This window comes from Bombina bombina, chromosome 5 (assembly GCF_027579735.1).
Source record: "Bombina bombina isolate aBomBom1 chromosome 5, aBomBom1.pri, whole genome shotgun sequence".
In the NCBI taxonomy this organism is placed as follows: Eukaryota; Metazoa; Chordata; class Amphibia; order Anura; family Bombinatoridae; genus Bombina; species Bombina bombina.
The window spans coordinates 572,803,569-572,825,521 of record NC_069503.1 but is presented as its reverse complement, the minus strand read 5'-3'; the positions used below and the strand labels follow the sequence as shown (position 1 = coordinate 572,825,521).

The window sequence follows — 21,953 nt, the reverse complement described above, 5'->3', positions numbered from 1 at the left end:
CCCCTGTCGTTGTCACTCCTAAGAAATCTAGTAAACTTAATAGTTTCTTTGATGAACCTTCCACTTCGGAGGTTTATCCTGTGCCAGACCGTGCTAGGGAGATTATATCACAGGAATGGGAGAAACTGGGGGGGGGGGGGGTTCCCCGTCTCCAATTTTTAAGAAAATGTTTTCTGTCGATGACTTCATTAAAGACCCTTGGTATACTGTACCCAAAACTTGAAGGGGCCATTTCCACTCTGGCTAAGAGAACCACTATTCCTATTGTGGAAAGCAGCTCTTTTAAGGATCCGATGGACAAGAAGCTGGAGGCTTATTTGAAAAAGATTTATGTTCATCAAGGTCTCCAATGGCAACCTGCGGTGTGTAATATCACCGTGACAAGTGTGGCATCTTATTGGTTCAACGCCTTGTCTGATTCTCTTCAAGTAGAGACTTCCTTGGATAAAATTCAAGATAGGATTAAAGCTCTTAAGTTGGCCAATTCCTTTATTGCAGATGCCATTTTACAGATTTTTAGACTAGGAGCTAAAACTTCTAGTTTCGCTGCCCTAGCCCGCAGGGTGTTATGGTTAAAATCCTGGTCTGCAGGCGTTTCCTCTAAAGTCAAGCTTCTGGGTATTCCTTACAACGGCAAAACGTTGTTTGGACCCGGTTTGGCAGAAATTATCTCTGATATTACAGGTGGAAAAGGATCTTTTCTTCCTCAAGATAAGAAGAATAGGCCTAAAGGACATCAGAGTAATTTTCGTTCCTTTCGTAACTTCAGAGGAAAGCCTTCCCCTTCTTCTTCCAAGCAGGAACAATCCCAGTCTTCTTGGAAAACCAATCAGTCTTTGAACAAAGGGGATCAATCAAAGAAACCTGCAGCTGATTCCAAATCAGCATGAAGGGATTGCCCCCGTTCCGTGATCAGATCAGGTGGGAGGCAGACTTTCTCAGTTCTCAAACCTGGATAAGAGATTTCCCAGATCCCTGGACTGTGGACATAGTATCCCAGGGTTACAAATTGTAATTCAACACTTTTCCTCCCAGAGGCAGATTCCATCTCTCAAGAGTATCTGCAGACCAGATAAAGAGAGAGGTGTTCTTGAAATGTATACAACATTTTTCCTCCCTGGGAGTGATAGCTCCAGTTCCAGTGCAGGAACAGGTTCTCGGGTTCTACTCCAACCTATTTGTGGTTCCCAAAAAAGAGGGAACTTTCCGTCCCATTCTAGACTTAAAGTGTCTAAACAAGTTTCTCAAAGTTCCATCCTACAAGATGGAGACTATATGCTCCATTCTTAGTTTAGTACAAGAGGTCAGTTCATGATAGACCTAAAGGATGTGTATCTTCATGTTCCTATTCACAGGGACCATCACAGATTCTTGAGATTTGCATTTCTGGACAAACATTTCCAGTTTGTGGCCCTTCCATTTGGTCTAGCCACGGCTCCCAGAATTTTTTCAAATGTTCTGGGGGCTCTTTTTGCAGAGATCCGTTTTCGTGGAATTGCTGTGGCACCCTACCTGGACGACATATTGGTTCAGGCGCCATCTTTTCAACAAGCAAAATCTCACACAGAGATATTGTTGTCTTTTCTTTGTTCCCAAGGGTGGAATGTGAATCTGGAAAAAAGCTCCTTTCCCCTGCTACAAGAGTAGTGTTCTTAGGGACCATAATAGATTCTCTATTGATGAAGATTTTTCTGACAAAGGTCATGAAAAACAAATTCATTTCCTCTTGCCTCTCTCGTCAGGCTACTGCTCATCCTTCAGTGGCTCAATGTATGGATGTAATTGATCTGATGGTGGCTTCCATGGACATCATTCCTTTTGCTCGATTCCATTTGAGCGCTCTCCAGTTGTGCATGCTCAGACAATGGAATGGCGACCATGCGGATCTCTCTCAGAGAATAGAGTTAGGTCAGTCATCAAGGGACTCTCTCCCGTGGTTGATTTCTCAGGAACATCTGTCTCAGGGCACATCCTTTTGGAGACCTTCCTGGGTGATCGTGATCACGGACACCAGCCTGCTGGGCTGGGGAGCAGTCTGGAACTTGTTTAAAGCTCAGGGCCTTTGGACTCGGGAGGAGTCTGCTCTTCCCATCAACATCTTGGAGTTGAGGGTGATTTACAATGCTCTATTGGCTTGGCCTCAGTTTGTGGTATGTTAGAATTTACCTTTCAAATAACAAGTATTTGAGAAAAAGGTTAGCCCTAAAATTAGAGCTTGTAGCTCTTTTTTGACCTAATCAGAAAAGCAATGTCTGTGCAACCTGATTAGACAATGTGAGTCATTTGATATATGATGAATATAACTATTAAGTACAATCTGTAGTATTAATAGATAAAATAGAAATAATGGTAATGTAATTTGATATAAAATGATATTTGTAGAACCTGAGTAATCGTAGAATTACTGACAAGATGCAAGGTAGTTACCATAAGACAAGATATGAAAGGAAATGTTCTCCCTTTGCTTCATGCATTCACACACATCCTAAAATATATACAAGTTCAGACACGCTGCAGACACACTATGGTTGTTTGTAAGGATATCGGCAATTTGACACAAATAGTGACTGTTTGCGGAAAGCAAGGTAAGTATCAAAGTTAAAGGCTTCAGTTTATATGAAGTACGTTACCCCCTTGTAAACCTGAGAGACGATCCGTTGTGGAATTGAGAGTTCCGTGTCTGAGGGCTGGCAGCGTGTGAATGCGGCTTACTTCTGGGTAGCGGTAGAAAAGTAGATCCGGCCGTTCTAAGATCCAGAGTTGTGAAGCAGGACAAGGTTTGAAAATTGCAACAAAGTAGTAACAATAGTAAAAGAGACAATTGATAATGAGACTTGTTCAATATTCAGCGGTTAGAGTGACCTGAAAGGAGAAATGCTACATCAAAGTAGTTAATGCTTCAATATTCAGGCAGTGAATGAATGGTAATGGTAGTCCTTAAATAGGGTGGAACAGGTAGGAGGGGTTAGGCTTAAAGGTATACCACATCTCCCCTCCCTCAAGGAAGCACCCCAGGGGATTCCAAGCTAGGCTTATCAGGGTAGCGGCAATGAAACTTCCGGAGAAGACGAGGAGTGCGAAGATCCAAATGGAGCTGCCAAGAGTTATCCTCCGACCCATATCCTTTCCACTTCACAAGGTATTCCAACCTCCATCTACGGATCCTGGAATCAAGCACAGCTTCGACTTCATACTCCTCGCGATCATGAATGAGGATCGGAGGGGGTTTTGGTTGGGAAATGGATTGAGGAGAGGGAAGATAGGGTTTCAATAAGGAGACATGGAAAGATGGGTGAATTCTGAAATCCTGAGGGAGATCCAGTCTTACTGCATTGGGGTTGATCACTTTGGTCACCTTAAAGGGGCCTAAGTATTGATTTACCAACTTTTTGCTAGGAACAGATAACTTCAAATTTTTTGTTGAGAGTAGAACTAGGTCACCAATCTGTCTTACAAAGGACTGGCTGTATGATGAGTATCAAACAATCGTTTCTGATTTTCTTTGGCTTCGGAGAGATGCTTTTTCAAGACGTCAAGTCTCTCTTGTAAAGTATTTGCGAAATCCAAGGCACAGGGCGAATTAACCTGTTGAGAGGATAATGAGAGAGTGGTAGGATGAAATCCATATGTAGCAAATAATGGGGATGATTTGGTTGAGGAAGATGTGGTATTGTTATAACAGAACTCTGCCATGGGGAGATAAGAGGACCAGTCATCTTGGAGATGTGTTATGAAACAACGAAGATATTGTTCAAGAGTCTGGTTAAGTCTCTCAGTTAGCCCATTTGTCTGGGGGTGAAAGGCAGTCGAATACCTGGAATCAATCTTGATCAACTGACACAGAGATTTCCAAAAATTAGAGGTAAACTGAGTACCATGATCAGTTATAATAACATTAGGGAGTCCGTGTAAGCGAACTATGTTATCCAAGAAAACCTGTGCAGTAGTTAAAGCTGTGGGCAAACCCTTTAATGGAATATAATGAGCTAACCGTGTGAGATGGTCTATGACTACTAATATAGTGTTGAAATGATTAGATTCGGGTCGATCGACTATAAAGTCCATTGATATGGTACTCCAAGGTTTGTCAGTAATAGGCAGAGGAGATAAAAGACCCGATGGTCTTTTATGTACCAACTTATTTCTGGCACAGGTATCACAGTGTTTTACATAATCCGTTATGTGAGTATCCATAAGAGGCCACCAGTAAGTTCTTCTAGTTAAGTCAATAGTCTTTTGAATACCTGGATGACCTGCTAGGGTCCCATCATGGGTCTGTTTAAGAATGGATGATCTGATTTGTGGAGGTATATATAGTTTGGTTTTATGATAATAAAGTCCAGTGGTAGGATCTTTCTGACAGTCTAACCCATAAGGAGGTTCTTGATTTAATTTTTTCAATACCTCTTCTTCTAAGGGTGTGAGTACACCTATGATCTTTTCTTTTGGACTGATTTGGGTTGTATCATCGTGAGAGTTATGATCATGTAATCTTGAGAGAGCATCAGCTTTTGTATTTAAGGTTCCAGGTCTGTAGGTTAAGAGAAAATTAAAGCGATCAAAAAATATAGACCAACGTGCCTGTCTTGCTGTCAAAGTTTTACTTGTCTTTAAATATTCAAGGTTTTTATGATCTGTATAGATCATAAAGGGGAATCTGGAACCTTCTAATAAATGTCTCCAGTGGTCTAGAGCACATTTTATAGCTAGGAGTTCTTTATCTCCTATACTGTAGTTTTTCTCAGCACTGGTTAACATTCTTGAGAAAAAAGCAATGGGATGAATTTCCGTCTTGTTCTTATTTTGTTGTGATAATACGGCACCAATACCTGTATTGGATGCATCTACTTCAAGGATGAATTCTAGATCAAAATCTGGCATGGCTAATATAGGAGCTGTCATGAAATACTCTTTTAATTTGTTAAAAGCAATAGATGCTGATTCGGTACACTTGAATTTAAGTTTTTCACTGGTCAATGCTGTTAAAGGTTTTACGATAGAAGAGAAATTTTTAATAAATTTTCTATAGAAGTTTGCAAAACCAATGAACCGTTGCACTGTTTTTGTTGTAGTTGGAATAGGCCAATTTAGGATTGCTGAAACCTTCTCTGGATCCATCTGTATCTTGTTTGGGCTGATAATATAACCCAAAAATTGTATCTGTTTAACGTGAAAGGAACACTTTTCCAATTTTGCATATAATTTGTTTTCCTTTAAACGAGTTAATACCCAGCGTGCATGTTTTTCATGTTCCTGTAGTGTTTTAGAATAGATTAGGATATCATCTAAATAAATTATGACACAAACGTCAATGAGGTCACGGAATATTTAATTTATGAAAAATTGAAATGTAGCTGGGGCATTACTTAGACCGAAAGGCATTACGTTATATTGGAAAAGGCCATATCTGGTTCGGAATGCCGTTTTCCATTTGTGGCCTTCCTTGATTCTTATCAGATTATAAGATCCCTTTAAATCCAATTTGGTGTAAATGGTTGCACCATTTAGACGTTCGAGTAACTCAGGAATTAAAGGTAAGGGGTACCTATTTTTTATGGTGATGTTATTTAAAGCCCTATAATCAATTATAGGTCTTATGGTACCATCCTTATTTCTGACTAGAAACATTCCTGCAGCTGCAGGGGATGTGGAATGAGAGATAAATCCCTTACGTAAATTATCATCTAAATAATTTCGAATATATTTAAGTTCCTCTTGAGAGAGAGGATAGATTTTACCATGTGGGATCTTGGAGCCAGGTATTATATCTATAGGGCAGTCGAATTCCCTATGGGGGGGAAGGTTTTCTGCCTCTTTTAAATTGAATACCTCTGCCAAATCCTGGTAACACAAGGGTAAACCTGTATCAAGTAAGGCTATGGTGTGATGTGGGTAACAGGTATTTGAACAAAAATTAGAATCTAAAATTAACTCATTTTTTACCCAATTAATGGTTGGGTTGTGTTTCTTCAACCAGGGGTACCCTAAAATGAGTGTGTGTTGATGTATTGATATTAAATCAAAAGATAAATACTCGGTATGTCCTTTAGTGGTTGATATAAGTAGGGGTACAGTATGATGTGTAATTGGTCCTTGTTGTATGAAGGAACCATCTATTAATTTAATGGAGACAGGGTTTTGTTTGCATATAATTGGTATTTTATTTTTATGTACATAGGAGGAATCAATATAATTTCCGGAAGCGCTTTTAAGCTCCATACCGCACCAAAAACAAGTGTTGTTTTGACGTGCTCGTGCACGTTTTCCCCATAGACATCAATGGGGAGCGGCGGGTCAGAAAAAAACCTAACACCTGCGATCGCAGAATTAAATATTCTGTAACGCAGCCCCTTTGATGTCTATGGGGGGAAAAAAAAGTTTAAACCTAAAACCCTGACTGTCACGTATACTGGGATGCAGGGGTTGAACCCTTACCCCCCTATGGCCTCACCCCTGCTATTTCTCTGCGGTTTTGGGCTCCTCAGAGCAACCACGATTCCCCCTTGTTTTGTGTGTTGAATATCATCTTGGAAGAGCTGGTCGCTGACTGCCACTTTCCCCTTCGGCCAGCCAGGCCCCTGGAACTACAGGTCGGCCGCATCATCCAGGACTACCAATGCCCTTTGACCCAAGTCACTCCAGTGGCCCTTTGTCCAAGAGCTCTGCTTTTCTGGGGTTTGGTGCCTCTTAGGGTGGGACAGAGGTGGGGTGATTGCCGAAAGGGAGCTCCCTTGGGAACTGGGGTTCCCAGTTCCCCCTATAAACCCTATTCTCCCTGGTCTTCCCGGTGGATGATCAAACCAGCATTACTCCGGACTGTAGCTTTTGGGGACCGAGAGCTTTCAAATGACACCTTGTAAGTGCCGCTGCTCCACCGGGATCACCCTGAAACCACCACCCCTGGGTACTGGGAATCTGTGGGACCGTGGCTGTTATGGCCGGTGCCAGCTTGTCTGGAGGGGTGGGAATGGCGGGAAAATTGTGGTATTGTTCAGCGTCTTATCAAGATGAGTTGTATGTATAAAAGATGTGTGTGTTTTCCCAATAAAGTCTGTTCTGTTTTCACCTGAATGCTAGTCTGTCAAGTTATTTGGGTGGGCTCCTGCTGAAATCATTTTCCTGGACTACATAGCAGCCTGTTCCAGCCAGAGGAAGGACCTGGTTGGTGGAGCTATTCAGTTGGGGTAGCCGGTGTATCCGTCACATTGGTTGGCAGTGGTGGGATGCTTCTGTCTACCTGGAACGTCCAAACCACCAACTAAAGATCGGATGGAGCAGTACCATGGGCTCCGGAAGGAAGAATTGAGAACGTTGCTGCAGGCTAGAGGGAAAGTCGCTGGCAACAAGACAAAGGCAGTGCTCCTAGCCGAACTGATGGAGGACGATTGGGCTAGCGAATAGGCTGGTGGGTCGGACAGCTCAAGGGACCACTCAAGGGACTACAGTGTCTGACCTTCAGTGGCAGATACAGTGGCAACTGGCTCTCTATGGATCTCTATGGATCTAACCCCCCCAAGGAGATAATTACTCGGATAGTGACTGAAGACACCAAGGTACATATGTTGGAGCTTCAGAAGTCTATGGGGGGGGTCATGCCAGATCCCCTGGACCCCCCTTCCCAGCCCAAGAAACTACCTCACGGGCTTTCTGAGCCTTCCAGGATGACGAGAGCGAGGATATCGATGGCTACCTACAGCTGTTCGAAAACCCAGTGCCGGATGCATGGGGACACTGATGCCGATAGGGTTACTATCCTAATTGGGAAACTGTCTGGTAGGGCCCTGGAGGCTTTCAACACTGTTCCCTCCGGAGATCATCCTTTCCCGGTATGGACTCACACTGGAGGCTCACTGACTAAGATTCAGGGGGCTACAAAGGCAAGAGGAGCAGCCTTATACCGAGTTTGCCCATCACTTAGTTCAGTCCTTGAACTCCTGGGTTACTGGGTGCCACATCACCACCCTAGACTAAGCTGTTCAATTCATACTTCTGGAGCAGTTCTACAACTGCACTCCAGAGGATATAAGGGACTGGGTAAAGAACAAGGGACCCAGAACAGCTGACCAAGCCACCGCCCTGGCCGATCAATATGTTGATGCCCAGCGCCAGGTGGCCACAGACCTCTGGCCAGCCACCCACTCCGCTCCAGCCCCAGCTCGACCCTCAACAGCTTTGCAGCAACACCAGACCCAGTCCTCCCCTGTCTACCCGACCAGAGGCAGCAATCCCCGGGGGTGTTATGGATGTGGACTCCCCAGCCATATTATACAGAACTGCCCAACAAGACAAAGAAACCCCCCAGCCCAGCCGTCAAGGAACCCTGCCCCAACTCCATGGGGAGCTCCTCAAGCCCACACCTACCAGACCTCTGCCAATTGTACTTGTACAGCGAGCTCCGACCCTTATGCTGAGTGGCCAGAAAAAGGAGTGGGTGTCTTGCACAATGTCAACTCAGTGGACCAAGACAACCGACAACAACATCGGCAAGAGGTATGGGTCAATGGGCAGGCGGCTCAAGGAATGAGGGATACTGGGGCCACCGTTTCTTTGATTCAGCCTCACCTCATTCCCCTCTCGGGTCGCACTGGATGGACCCTTGCTGTTACACTGAGTGTCATATAGGCCATAAATTAGACCCATACAATTAATCACCCACACTAATACTTAGTGACCCCACTAACACTAGTTGTCTATAAAATAGATGATATTGAACTCTTTAGTCATACCTAACTGGATTCTCATTCTTAATTTTAGAATCCAAAATAGTTCCTTCTTATCAAGGACTTTATTTTGATTCCCAACTCTTATGGGGACTCTCGCTAGATCTATCGCCTGAACCGATAGATTGGCCTTATTAGTGAAGTATATACCATTAAAGTGACTTGCTACTGCTGATTCCTTTACGTAATTCTTCACGTCTCTACAGTGTTCCCCTACTCTCTTCCTGAGCTCCCTAGAGGTTTGACCTATATATTGACCTATATATTGACCTCTTAAAACCATAATACATGTGTTGCAATTTTTGCTGCCACATCTAAAATTGCCTGTATGTTTAAGCCACGTAGATTCTCGGAGAGGTCTGTGTTTATTTACCATACTAGGGGATAGTGACTGTGCTATGGTTCTAGGTTTTTTTGGGACAAATTTACAATGTTTGATTAATGGTTTCAAAATCTCATCTCCAGATAGAAGGTGTAAATGTTTTTTTAAGAATTTTGACAATTAGATCATGTGAGTCGCAAAAGCTGCTATTGCTTGCTTCTTTGGAAGGTCGATTTGCTGAGTTTGCATCAGATTTCCTAATAAGCTCGCTACATTTAAATAAAGAGTTTTTATTATAACTTCTATTTACCAATCTGTTTTCTAGTTCAATAGCCTGTTGGTCATAGACCGTCTGACTTTGTATTCCTTCTAAGTCTAATAAACTGCCCTTTGGGTATGGCTTGAATTAAATATTTTGGATGTTGAGATTTAGCGTGCAAAATAGTGTTCCCAGCGGTGGGTTTTCTATATGTTTTTGTGCATATATGATTGTTGTACACTTGTAAGGTTAAGTCCAAAAAGTCTATTTGTGTACTATTGTAGGAGCCTGTAAATTTGAGTCCCATATTGTTGTAATTTAAGTAGCTCATAAAATCATGGTATGAGGAATCATTCAATGGTTTTTTTGACTATGAAAATCAAGTCATCTATATATTGTGAATAGAAAATGATATCCTCACACCATGGATTCGATGGATCATAAACATACATAAGTTCCCACCTGGCTATAAACAGATTGGCAAACGATGGGGCAAATTTAGCCCCCATCGCTGTGCCACATGTCTGTTGGAAGAATTCTTGGTTAAACATGAAAAAATTGTGTGACAAAAGGTACCTTAGGATATCTCCTACATAATGTTTGGTAACATCATCCAACTCTAATTCTTTAGCCAAGAATGATTCAACAATCCGGACCCCAAAAGACTGAGGAATACATGTATATAAAGATGAAATGTCAACCACCATCCACGTGTAATGTTCCTGCCACTCAATATGTTCTAGTTTGGACTTAACCTTACAAGTGTACAACAATCGTATATGCACAAAAACATATAGAAAACCCACCAATGGAAACACTATTTTGCACGCTAAATCTCAACATCCGAAACATTTAATTCAAGCCATACCCAAAGGGCAGTTTATTAGACTTAGAAGGAATACAAAGTCAGACGAAGTCTATGACCAACAGGCTATTGAACTAGAAAACAAATTGGTAAATAGAGGTTATAATAAAAACTCATTATCTAAATGTTGCGAGCTTATTAAGAAATCTGATGCAAACTCAGCAAATTGACCTTCCAAAGAAGCAAGCAATAGCAGCTTTTGCGACTCAATAGTTTTTACAACTGAGTATACCTCACAATATGATCTAATTGTCAAAATTCTTAAAAGACATTTACACCTTCTATCTGGAGTTGAGATTTTGAAACCATTAATCAAACATTGTAAATTTGTCCCAAAAAACCTAAAACTTTAGCACAGTCACTATCTCCTACTATGGTAAATAAACACACACAATCTACGTGGCTTAAACATACAGGCAATTTTAGATGCGCCAGCAAAAATTGCAACACATGTATTATGGTTTTAAGAGGTAACTCCTTTACATCAAGCGTTACCAATCAGAAATTTGACATCCAATTTTATGCTAATTGTGGGACCCAATGGGTAGTATATTTGCTTACTTGTAATTTTTGCCAGAGCCAATATATAGGTCAAACATCTAGGGAGCTCAGGAAGAGAGTAGGAGAACACTGTAGAAACATGAAGAATTACGTAAAGGAATCAGCAGTAGCAAGTCACTTTAATGGTATACACTTCACTAATAAGGCCAATCTATCGGTTAAGGTGATAGATCTAGCGAGAGTCCCCATAAGAGGTGGGAATAAAAATAAAGTCCTTGGATTCTAAAATTAAGAATGAGAATCCAGTTAGGTATGAATAAAGAGTTCAATATCAGCTATTTTATAGGCAACTAGCGTTAGTGGGGTCACTAAGTATTAGTGTGGGTGACTAATTGTATGGGTCTAATTTATGGCATATATGACACTCAGCGTAACTAATACATTTTGCTGCTCATACTGGAATGCTATATTAATTTCTGTACATTTAACAGATGATAGTGTAGGGTATGCTGCATATTGTATATTAAATTACTAACTCATATTGGATTTATTGCCACATACATCATATTTTTGTACCCTATATTGCACAAAATGAGTGTGCTATGCTATCATTAAGTTATCTGTGCAATGGAACCCACAACAATAGCATTATACAGTTGTCCACATAATTTGAAAACCGTGTCATTTTCTAAAATCAGCCATTTCAATTATAAAATCATGCATGTGTCTATTCTCCAAACTGCTTTTTTCCCAATAACCTGGGTGCCATAAGTTTGCACTTTATAGCCTATTTTTACTACTAATATTTTGGCTAAATAACTTGAAAATTCTAGGGTGTTACTACATTACTCCAATGCAATCAAAGTTTTAATCTTATTTGTTGTTTTTAACATCACTTATATTGTTGTTTTTAAATTTAGCTGGTATAGTAAGAGTTAATTGGTCTGCGGTAAGGGTATAAATTACCTGTCTCTGTCTCTACCCACTAGTCTATGAATAAGCGCCACTAACACATTAGACTGTCCCTTACTTTGTCTGCCCTCTGTTTGGGATAGACTTCTGTTTTTATTTGCAATAAATAAAAGGTATGTTTTATATATTTTTTTATAACCTGGTAGTGCCTGCATTAATTTGTCCTCTTTTTATATTTAAATAGTGTTTACGATGTGGGAGGGCGGTGGTTTAGGGGTTAATATGTTTATTATAGTGGTGACGATGTCGGGGAGCGGCGGAATAGGGGTACATTTTTTTGTGGCGGCGATATCTAGAGCGGCAGATTAGGGGTTAACAAATTTAATATAGTGTTTGCGATGCGGAAGGGCCTCGGTTTAGAGGTTAAAAAGTAAGTTTATGGGTGTTTAGTGTACTTTGTAGCAGTTTAGTTATGAGTTTTATGTAACAGATTTGTAGCGTAAAACTCATAACTACTGCTTTTAGATGGCGAAACGGATCTTGTCGTTTTAGGCTGTAACGCAGGTTTTTTAGCCTCACTGAAAAACTCGTACCGGCAGGGCTATTGGAATCCCATGAAAAAACATAATTTTTATGAGTGCGATACTGACGTTGCTTTACAGGCTAAAAGGCTTGCGGTACAGCTATACCGACAAGACTTGTAATGTCTGCGGTGCTGTTTTAACACTGAAAATGCCATATTTTCATCGTTATAACTCGCAACGCAAAACTCGTAATCTAGGTGACTGAGTGTTGTGACTATAGGCTCCTGCTTTGAGCTCTGATTGGACAGTTGATGCGGTAAAGGTATTCTTAATATGTTCAATTATTCCCCCTTTCATAAGCATAATAGAATTTTAATTTTAGTTAAAGGGACATGAAACCCAAAAATGTTCTTTCATGATTTAGGTAGAACATACCATTTTAAACAACTTTTCAGTTTACTTCTATTATCAAATTTGCTTCATTTTCTTGGTATCATTTGTTGAAGGAGCAGCAATGCACTATTGGTTTCTAACTAAACACATGGGTGAGCCAATAACAATCGAAATATATATGCAGCCACCAATCAGCAGCTAGAACCAAGGTTATTTGCTTCTCCAGAGCTTGCCTAGATAAAACTTTCAGCAAAGTATAACAAGAGAAGGAAACAAATTAAATAATAGAACTAAATTGGAAAGTTGTTTAAAATTGTATGTTCTGTCTAAATCATGAATGTATAATTATAACTTTTTTGTCCCTTTAAGGGTGCCTTTAAGAAAACTAATTAATTAAATGACTTGAAACCTGAACAGAGTCATTGAACATAAACATAGCATAGACTAAACATTTAGGGTTAGATTACAAGTAGATCACTAAATTATTGCTCTACCGCAACTGGCAAATTTTGCCCGTTTGTGGGAGTGCAATAATTAACCAGCCATTACAAGTGGCTGGTTATTGCTACCTTAAGCTTGTGGTAGCAATTAGCGCTTATATAATTTGATAAATCTGCCCCAAATAACCCCAAAATACTTTCTAGTGCAGTTTATTAAAAAATAAGGATGACAGCATCTTTATTTTTTAATAAAAGATCTGCACTAGGCAGTTTTAAGGGCTTTAAAAATGGTGGGAGTGGGGGTTAAAGTGTACTGAAAAGTGCCTTAACATTGCAGTCTATTGGAACTGTGTGTTCTGATAGACCGCAATGTAAATATATAGGTATATGCTTATATACATATATATTTATGTGTTAATATGTGTATATACACATATTAACACATAGATATATATGTATATCAGCATATACATATATATTTATACTTGCTGCCCATCACTGCACTACTTACCCCCTTCAAAGGTGCAGAAGTTCTCATGCCGTCTCTGATGTCATCAGAACGAGGTTCCCCTATGGAAGCACGCTCTCGTGAGCGCAATGCTTCCTAGCAATGCTAACGCAAGCTCTTTTTATCATAGCAGCTATCTTATAATACCAGCACACATTATTGTCCACTTGTAATCTAGCCCTTGTTGAGATAATTCAAATGTGAAGATACATGGACTTAAGCAAACCAATGGACATACCAACATGCACACATTCATATTTTTTGGAGTATGAGAGAAGTATTCTGATATATGAAAGACTATAAAGGACAAGTGTTTTATGTTTACCTATACAATAAAGGGACAGTAAATTTAAGGGAAAAAATACATAATTCTATACTATGTGCATAGTTATGTAACAATAGGATATACTTTTGTCACCAAAAAACTATAGTTACCTTTTGTGCAAAGCCGTCCTCTTTTTTTCATATACTGCGTCATGAGCTCACTATCTAATCACACTGTCTAATCACTGTCTAATCATACTGTCTAATCACTGTCTAATCATACTGTCTAATCATACTGTCTAATCATACTGTCTAATCACTGTCTAATCATACTGTCTAATCACACTGTCTAATCATACCGTCTAATCACTATCTAATCATACTGTCTAATCACTATCTAATCATACTATCTAATCACTGTCTAATCATACTGTCTAATCACGCCATTCAACCACATTTAGTGCGCTCCTGCATTAGGTAAAGTAGCTGACAGATTTACCTAGCACGGGAGCGCTAGAATTAAGTAAATAGTGCAGAATTATGTAATTATTTTCTCAACGTTTTCTGTCCCATTTACTATTTTGATGTTGTGTTGAGGTTAGGGTGTGATTTATGCCCCTAAACATTTGTGACATCAGGATATTGTAATGCTCGTGGGATAGTTCCCTATCAGACCAATCCTTGCCAGTAGTCTTCTTATCTTGGCATCAAGTGGCAAGATAAGGAAATATCCCAGAACAAAATATAAAAGTTGAGAAATGAGGAGGCAATCCAATACTCACAGTAGTGAAGGGAAAAAAAAAAACAGGAGAATGGTCACATAGCAATGCAGGGTTGAATAAAAGGCAGATAGTCCAACCCTTCACGGTAACAAAGGGGTTAAGCAAAGAATGGTCAGAGACAAGCAGAGTTCAATATCAGCAGACAGTCCAATCCTTCATGGTAACAAAGGGGTTAAGCAGAGAATGGTAAGAGACAAGCAGAGTTCCATATTTGCAGATAGTCCAATCCTTCATGGTAACAAAGGGGTTAAGCAAAGAATGGTCAAAGACAAGCAGAGTTCAATACCAGGCAGACAGTCCAATCCTTCACAGTAGCAAGAGGTTAAGCAGAAAATAATCAGAGACAAGCAGAGTTCAATACCAGGCAGACAGTGCAATCCTTCACAGTAACATGGGGTTAAGCAGAGAATGGTCAGAGACAAGCAGAGTTCAATGCCAGGCAGACAGTCCAATCCTTCACAGTAGCAAGGGGTTACGCAGAGAATGGTCAGAGACAGAGTTCAATATCAGGCAGACAGTACAATCTTTCACAGTAACAAAGGATTTAAGCAGAGAATGGTCAGAGACAAGCAGAGTTCAATATCAGCCAGGCAGTCCAAAATATGCACAAGACAAGAAAGTATACAGCACCAAGGAGAAAACAAAGTAAACCTATACTTGGGCAAATTAGAAATGCAAAGGAGGTGCTTACATAGGCGCAGGTTCACGCCAAGGATCGCACACAGGTGAATGGGAGCAGCATCAGCGGCAAATCCGGCGTGCAGCGATGACGTCATCGCAGCGCACTCACAACAACTGCCGCAACTGTGGCAACGACCATAGCGACACCGAGCGGCGTGACAGATATTGATTATATTTTTATGACTTGCCACGAAAAAATATGTTTATTTGTCTAATGCTTGTAGGATTTTCTAAACTCAAAATTGTTTGACTAGATATATTTAAATTACGGTTTTACTTTTTAATTATTTAACAAATTTCATTCTTCCATTTGTGAATCTATTTAAAAATAAACACTTTTACTGATTTTTTTCACTTAAAAAAGTACATCTTTCTTGAGTGTTGTGACTATTTCATATTGTTTTTAATTCTTATGCAACTTTTTTGGATAGGTCAGTCTGAGCGTTATCAACTCATCGATAGCCTTGGTAGGTTGACTTTTCATTTATTGTAACTGAAAAAAAGTGTGTATTTGTGTGTATCACTATAAGAAAAAAAAAAAACTTTGCGGAAACTGTTTTATTATTTTCAAATTAAAGATCAAATTCCATATGATAAATAAAATCCAACAATTTTAAAAAAAAATTTAAGTTTGTAAATTTGACACACATTATACCCCACAACGGCATATTTTAAAGTATATTCTTAGCAAAGCACAAATGTTGTTGAAAATATACTGTACTTTGAAAATACTTCAAAATCCAAGCGCAATCCATATCATCAACTTTGAAAATATATTATTACATTGTTTATAGTTAAAGGGACACTGAACCCAATTTTTTTCTTTTGTGATTCAGATAGAGCATGCAATTTTAAGCAACTTTCTAATTTACTCCTATTATCAATTTTTCTTTCTTCTCTTGCTATCTTTATTTGAAAATGAAAGTCCAGAACTTTTGACAGCACTTGTTTATTGGATGAATTTATCCACCAATCAGCAAGAACAACCCAGGTTGTTCACCAAATGGGCCGGCATTTAAACTTACATTCTTGATTTTCAATTAAAGATACCAATAGAATGAAGAACATTTGCTAATATGAGTAAATTAGAAAGTTACTTAAAATTGCATGCTCTATCTGAATCACAAAAGAAAAAACGTGGGTTCAGTGTCCCTTTAAATAATTTGTCTTCTTATTTTTAAGATGGTATTAAAATGCAGCAATACAAATATCATGGTTAGATTTAAAGGGACAGTCTACACCAAAATTTTTCTTATTTAAAAAGATAGATAATCCCTTTATTACCCATTCCCCGTTTTTGCATAACCAACACATTTATATTAATATACTTTTTATCTCTGTGATTACTTTGTATCTAAGCCTTTGCAGACAGCCTCCTTATCTAAGTGCCTTTGACAGACATGCAGTGTAGTCAATCAGTGAAGACTCCTAAATAACTTCACGGGAGTGAGCACAATGGTATCTATATGACACGTGAACTAGCACAGTCTAACTGTGAAAAACTTTCAAAATGCTCTGAGCTAAGAGGCGGTTTTCAACTGTTTAGAAATCAGTTTGAGCCTAGTTAGGTTTAGCTTTTCAAAAATAACCACCAAGGGAACAAAGCAAATTTGATGATAAAAGTAAATTGGAAAGTTGTTTAAAATTACACACCCTATCTGAATCATGAAAGTTTAGTTTTGACTTTACTGTCCCTTTAAAAGTTAAAAACAGTTAAACATTTTAAAGTTAGACAGTAAAATATAGCTCAGACATTCTAGTGACTGGTAAACAACTGTATTTTATTCATCTGAAACTAAAGGGACAGTAAACACCCTATAATTACAACACATTTTGTCCATCATAAATATCTGATTAGAATGTTTTGCACTGGTTGTGTTGATATTGTTTATATACAGAGCAAACAAACTACAAAATGCAATTTAAAAGTGATAAATAAAAAGCAGTAGTCTTATTTAGTCATATCCCATTACTAAAAGGAGAAAATAGTTTATTGCAGGCCATGTTTCATGTAATTGGTATCTATATTGTTCTATTTGTGCAAAATCAGCACTTAAAGGGACAGTCAAGTCAAAATTAAACTTTCATGATAGGGCATGCAATTTTAAACAACTTTACTTTTATCATCAAATTTGCTTTGTTCTCTTGGTATTCTTTGTTAAAAACAAAACCTAGGTAGACTGAAACTGATTTCTAAGCCTTATCTCTGCATTTTGTCAGTTATTTGGTCTCTGCTCTGCCCCTCACAACATGCACACACACACACATACACATAAAAACACAAATATATTAGCACACGCACATGTATAAACACATACTCACACAAACATATATATATATATATATATATATATATACACACATACATATATACACACAGGCATATATGCACACATATACACCACTTACACATATGAGAATTTATATATAGAAATGCACACACATACACACACATGTATAAGCACTCACACACACACTCATACACACACATATATATATATATATATATATATATATATATATACACACACACACGTGCAAACAGACATATACACACACTCACATATATAAGAATTTACACTACAATTACACTGCTTACAGATATTTTCTCACTGATCTGACACTCACTACACACACATACATATATATAAATGCGCACAAACACATATATAAAAACACACACATAGACATATAAAACACACACTCAAACACATGCATTAACACACACACACATTATATACCCCACAACAGTCCCGATTTTTGCAAAACAGTCACGATTTTAGGGTTCTGTCCCACTGTCCCAGGGTGATTGACATTGACATTGTCCCGCATTGCCCCATACTTTTTTTTATAATTCTATTGGGTCCATACATGGTCATCACGTGACCACATTCTACCAATACACAGTCAGTGGTTTGTGGCGCATGTGACTGCATGTGCCATGTTGACTCGTCTTTGAGCTCAGGCATGAGAAGACAGAGACCGTGCCGCGGTGTTGTCTCGAGGACTAACTTGAAAGCTCTGACTTGTCACCTCAGGAGCCTCACTGTGTCTACTTACTAGTGAAGTGTGGCAGTGTGCTGTGAGTCTCTTAGGACAGCAGTCAGGACTACTCTGGCCATGGGTAAGATCTGAGAGAAGTTCAAACTAAGAGTCGGATCATGAGCATCGATAGAGATTTATCTCCCCTTTAACCCCAGGCTGTTTATACACAATGTGTTGATTTACAGTTGTACGATGGGTTTTGCAACATACTCCTAGCCCTATCACTGCAGTGTGAGAAGTGACCACACCCAGTCTCCATTATTATGTCACATAAAGCAGGCATTGCTTTTAATTCTGCATATTAGAGATGTGGTTTTACTACCCAGGCAGGTGGGTGAGGGGACAAGGGGCAGGCTGATATCAAACCGGTCCTACAAGTAAAAGTGGAAAAAAGTCAGATCACTGTTTGTAGCGGGGGTAGGGAGGCTGCTGGTGCAGAAGCCAGGGCAATTTGTCTGCTGTCTGCTCAGCTGAATAGTTTAATTTTTTGCAGAGTGATCTTTAGTGGTCTCTGAACTGTTTGGCAGCATCAGTAAATTATTTGAAAGTTGTATACAGGGCTAAAGTTTTTGTGGGATTTATATACTGCGCCAAATGCCTTTGTTTTTACACAGAGCACTTAATATCTGCTTTACAAAAAAAAGTAGCAGTTTTAATTTGTTAGAAATATTCCTTCTGCTGTCAGGTAAAATGTTTGCTTCAAGCAAAGTCTGCACAGACTACTGGTTGCAGACTGAGGAAGGAAGCTTGGAGTGGTTACCTAGGCAACCAGAAAGTATCCCCCTAGTAACACAAGTCAGCTATCAGAGTGCTTATAATTTAAAAAAAAAATGTCATGTGTGTTATGTTCTGCCACTTGTCAATCCCACTCCCCAGACCCCATCGCTGCTCCTGCCCACCACACATCACACTTTTGTTCAGTGGTGGGGGGGGGGGGTGTCCCTCTTTAGGATTTTGAAATGTTGGGAGGTATGCATAGATACACACATGTATAAACACACACAAACACACACACACACACATACATACATACATACATACATACATACATGTGTAAACACACACACACATACATACATACATACACACATGTATAAACACACACAAACACACACACATACATACATACACATACATTTATAAACACACACATACATACACACATGTATAAACACACACAAACACACACATACATGTATAAGCACACACACATCTATATACACATACACACACTCTCACACATGTATAAACTCACTCACTCATACACACACACAAACATAAACACACACATATACACACATACACTCACACACACACACTCTCACACACACACACACATATACACTCACACATATGATAATTTACACTATAATTACATTGCTTAATTTACAATGCCAGCTCTATTTACCTAGCCAAGTAGTACAGCACTTGCAGGGCGGACTCCAGCTGGTGCTTATAAGAATAAACACCTCTGAGGAACAATGGGAATACTAATTGTAACAGCGCCATCTGTTGGCCTCTAATAGAAAATTATATTAAAGAATACCAAAGGTTTCAGTAAAACTCCAGGGCACCATTACTGTGTGAGTGCTGATCACAAGCACTGTCTGTGACAGTAGCTAGTCTGGCTCTGCTGTGGGGTGGGGGGAATTGCCCTGTTGCCACCCCACCCACCCCACCTTGGCAGACCAGGTAAATATAATCAAAATGGTAAATATAATCAAAATGTTTTACAGTGGATAAAGCTTGTACTTAATTTTAAAATCAATCCATTTCTGTATACAAAATGTAATTACATTTTGTATGCAAAACCATGAATATAAAAATGACTTTAATATGCATTAATGCTAAATATCTCCTGTTATCAATACTTTTTGATAACTGATTGGTGTATCTTCATCTATATATGATGCTCCCAGTTATCCTATGAGCTCTGGTAAGTTATTACACAAATGTCACTAAGGAAAAAAGCAATACAGCAAGAGTCATTCAAGGAAATCTGACTGAATATAGTGAGGCACGGTATATAGTGCCCTCATCAGCCTTTACCCCTTCACCAGTTGTTGTGTTTTTTTACATAGTTCATTCTCTGTAGCTCGTTGAGCTTAAATCAGGCAACTACATTAAATAACAAATGGATGAATAAATCTTGAGAAGTTGAAATTTCTGGAGAGATCAGAGTCCTTTAGCTGATTTTTTTCCATTGTCATTTAAAGAAAGTAAATGACCTATTAAGCAGACATGTTGTAGGAGATTAATGATTATGAGCTCTAATGTTCAGTTGGTCAAAAATATTTCATAAAGGTTAAAGTGTGCTCTAAGAGAGAAGGACAAAACGTGTACAATGGGTTAAATAATGGATGTACCCTTAAAAACGTCTTTAAATGACATACCTGTAGAAAAAAAAATGTTAATTATCTCCCAAAGTTTTCATTTTTCCCATCCATGTGGATGAAAAGAAGAATTGGTAAGATGTTACAGAGGTGAAAATTGGTTTTCAGATTCTCCATTAAAAATAAAAAAAACATGTGTTTTACCATTTCCCGAAAATCCACTTAAAGTGAAGGTAAATTTTGATGCTAAAGTGGCCGTTTTTAAAAAATTTGATTAAAAACAGGGGCACTTTAATTCATCAAAATTTACATTTCACTCGTTGTGAAAAAATACTTAAAACTTTTTTTTAAAACTTGACAGTCGCTTCAGCTTCCCCCAGTCTTTGCATCAAAATTTACATTCACTTTTGTAAATAGAATCAAAATAACATATTTTTGATGTGCTGGAAAACTCACCAAGTTGATGTCAGAGAGTGTGCAAGTCAAATGGTCACACACGTGAGAGCACACGTCGTTGAAAGTGTTCGTGTTTTTCGCTATTTTGTACTAATCACAAAATCAATGCGAGAAAATAGTTTATTATACAGGCCATGTTTCATGTAATTGGCATCTATATTATTCTATTTGTGAAAAATCAGCTCTTAATATAAGTATAAATTTTTTTATATATATATAAATATATATACATGTATATAAATATATATACTGTATTTATACACACATGCACACACTCATATACACGTATATGAGAATTTATATTACAGTTACACTGCTTCCAATTATTTGCTCACTGATCTGACACTCACAACACACACACATATAAACACACACACAAACATATATAAATGTACACATATGCACTCACATGTATAAACACACACACATGCATATGAAACACACACACACTCAAACACATGCATAAAAACACACATACACACATGTATAAACACACACACACACACATATAAACACACATTAATACACACATACACTCACACTCATGTATAAACACACACATATATACAGTATCTCACAAAAGTGAGTACACCCCTCACATTTTTGTAAATATTTTATTATATCTTTTCATGTGACAACACTGAAGAAACTACACTTTGTTACAATGTAAAGTAGGGAGTGTACAGCCTGTATAACAGTGTAAATTTGCTGTCCCCTCAAAATAACTCAACACACAGCCATTAATGTCTAAACCGTTGGCAACAAAAGTGAGTACACCCCTAAGTGGAAATGTCCAAATTAGGCCCAATTAGCCATTTTCCCTCCCCGGTGTCATGTGACTCGTTAGTGTTACAAGGTCTCAGGTGTGAATAGTGGGGAGTAGGTGTGTTAAATTTGGTGTTATCCCTCTCACACTCTCTCATACTGGTCACGGAAAGTTCAACATGG

At 38.8% G+C, this 21,953-nt stretch overlaps 1 protein-coding gene across 1 annotated transcript in view; it reads left to right on the top strand.

The window, feature by feature from the left end:
• The window catches only part of LOC128660591 (inter-alpha-trypsin inhibitor heavy chain H3), a 372,698-nt gene that overhangs the window by 272,517 nt on the left and 78,228 nt on the right, over positions 1 to 21,953 (top strand). Inside the window, exon 15 of the mRNA XM_053714518.1 lies at positions 15,603 to 15,638. Within this exon, the coding sequence (XP_053570493.1) occupies positions 15,603 to 15,638 (36 nt within the window). The remainder of the gene's footprint in view (positions 1 to 15,602; positions 15,639 to 21,953) is intronic.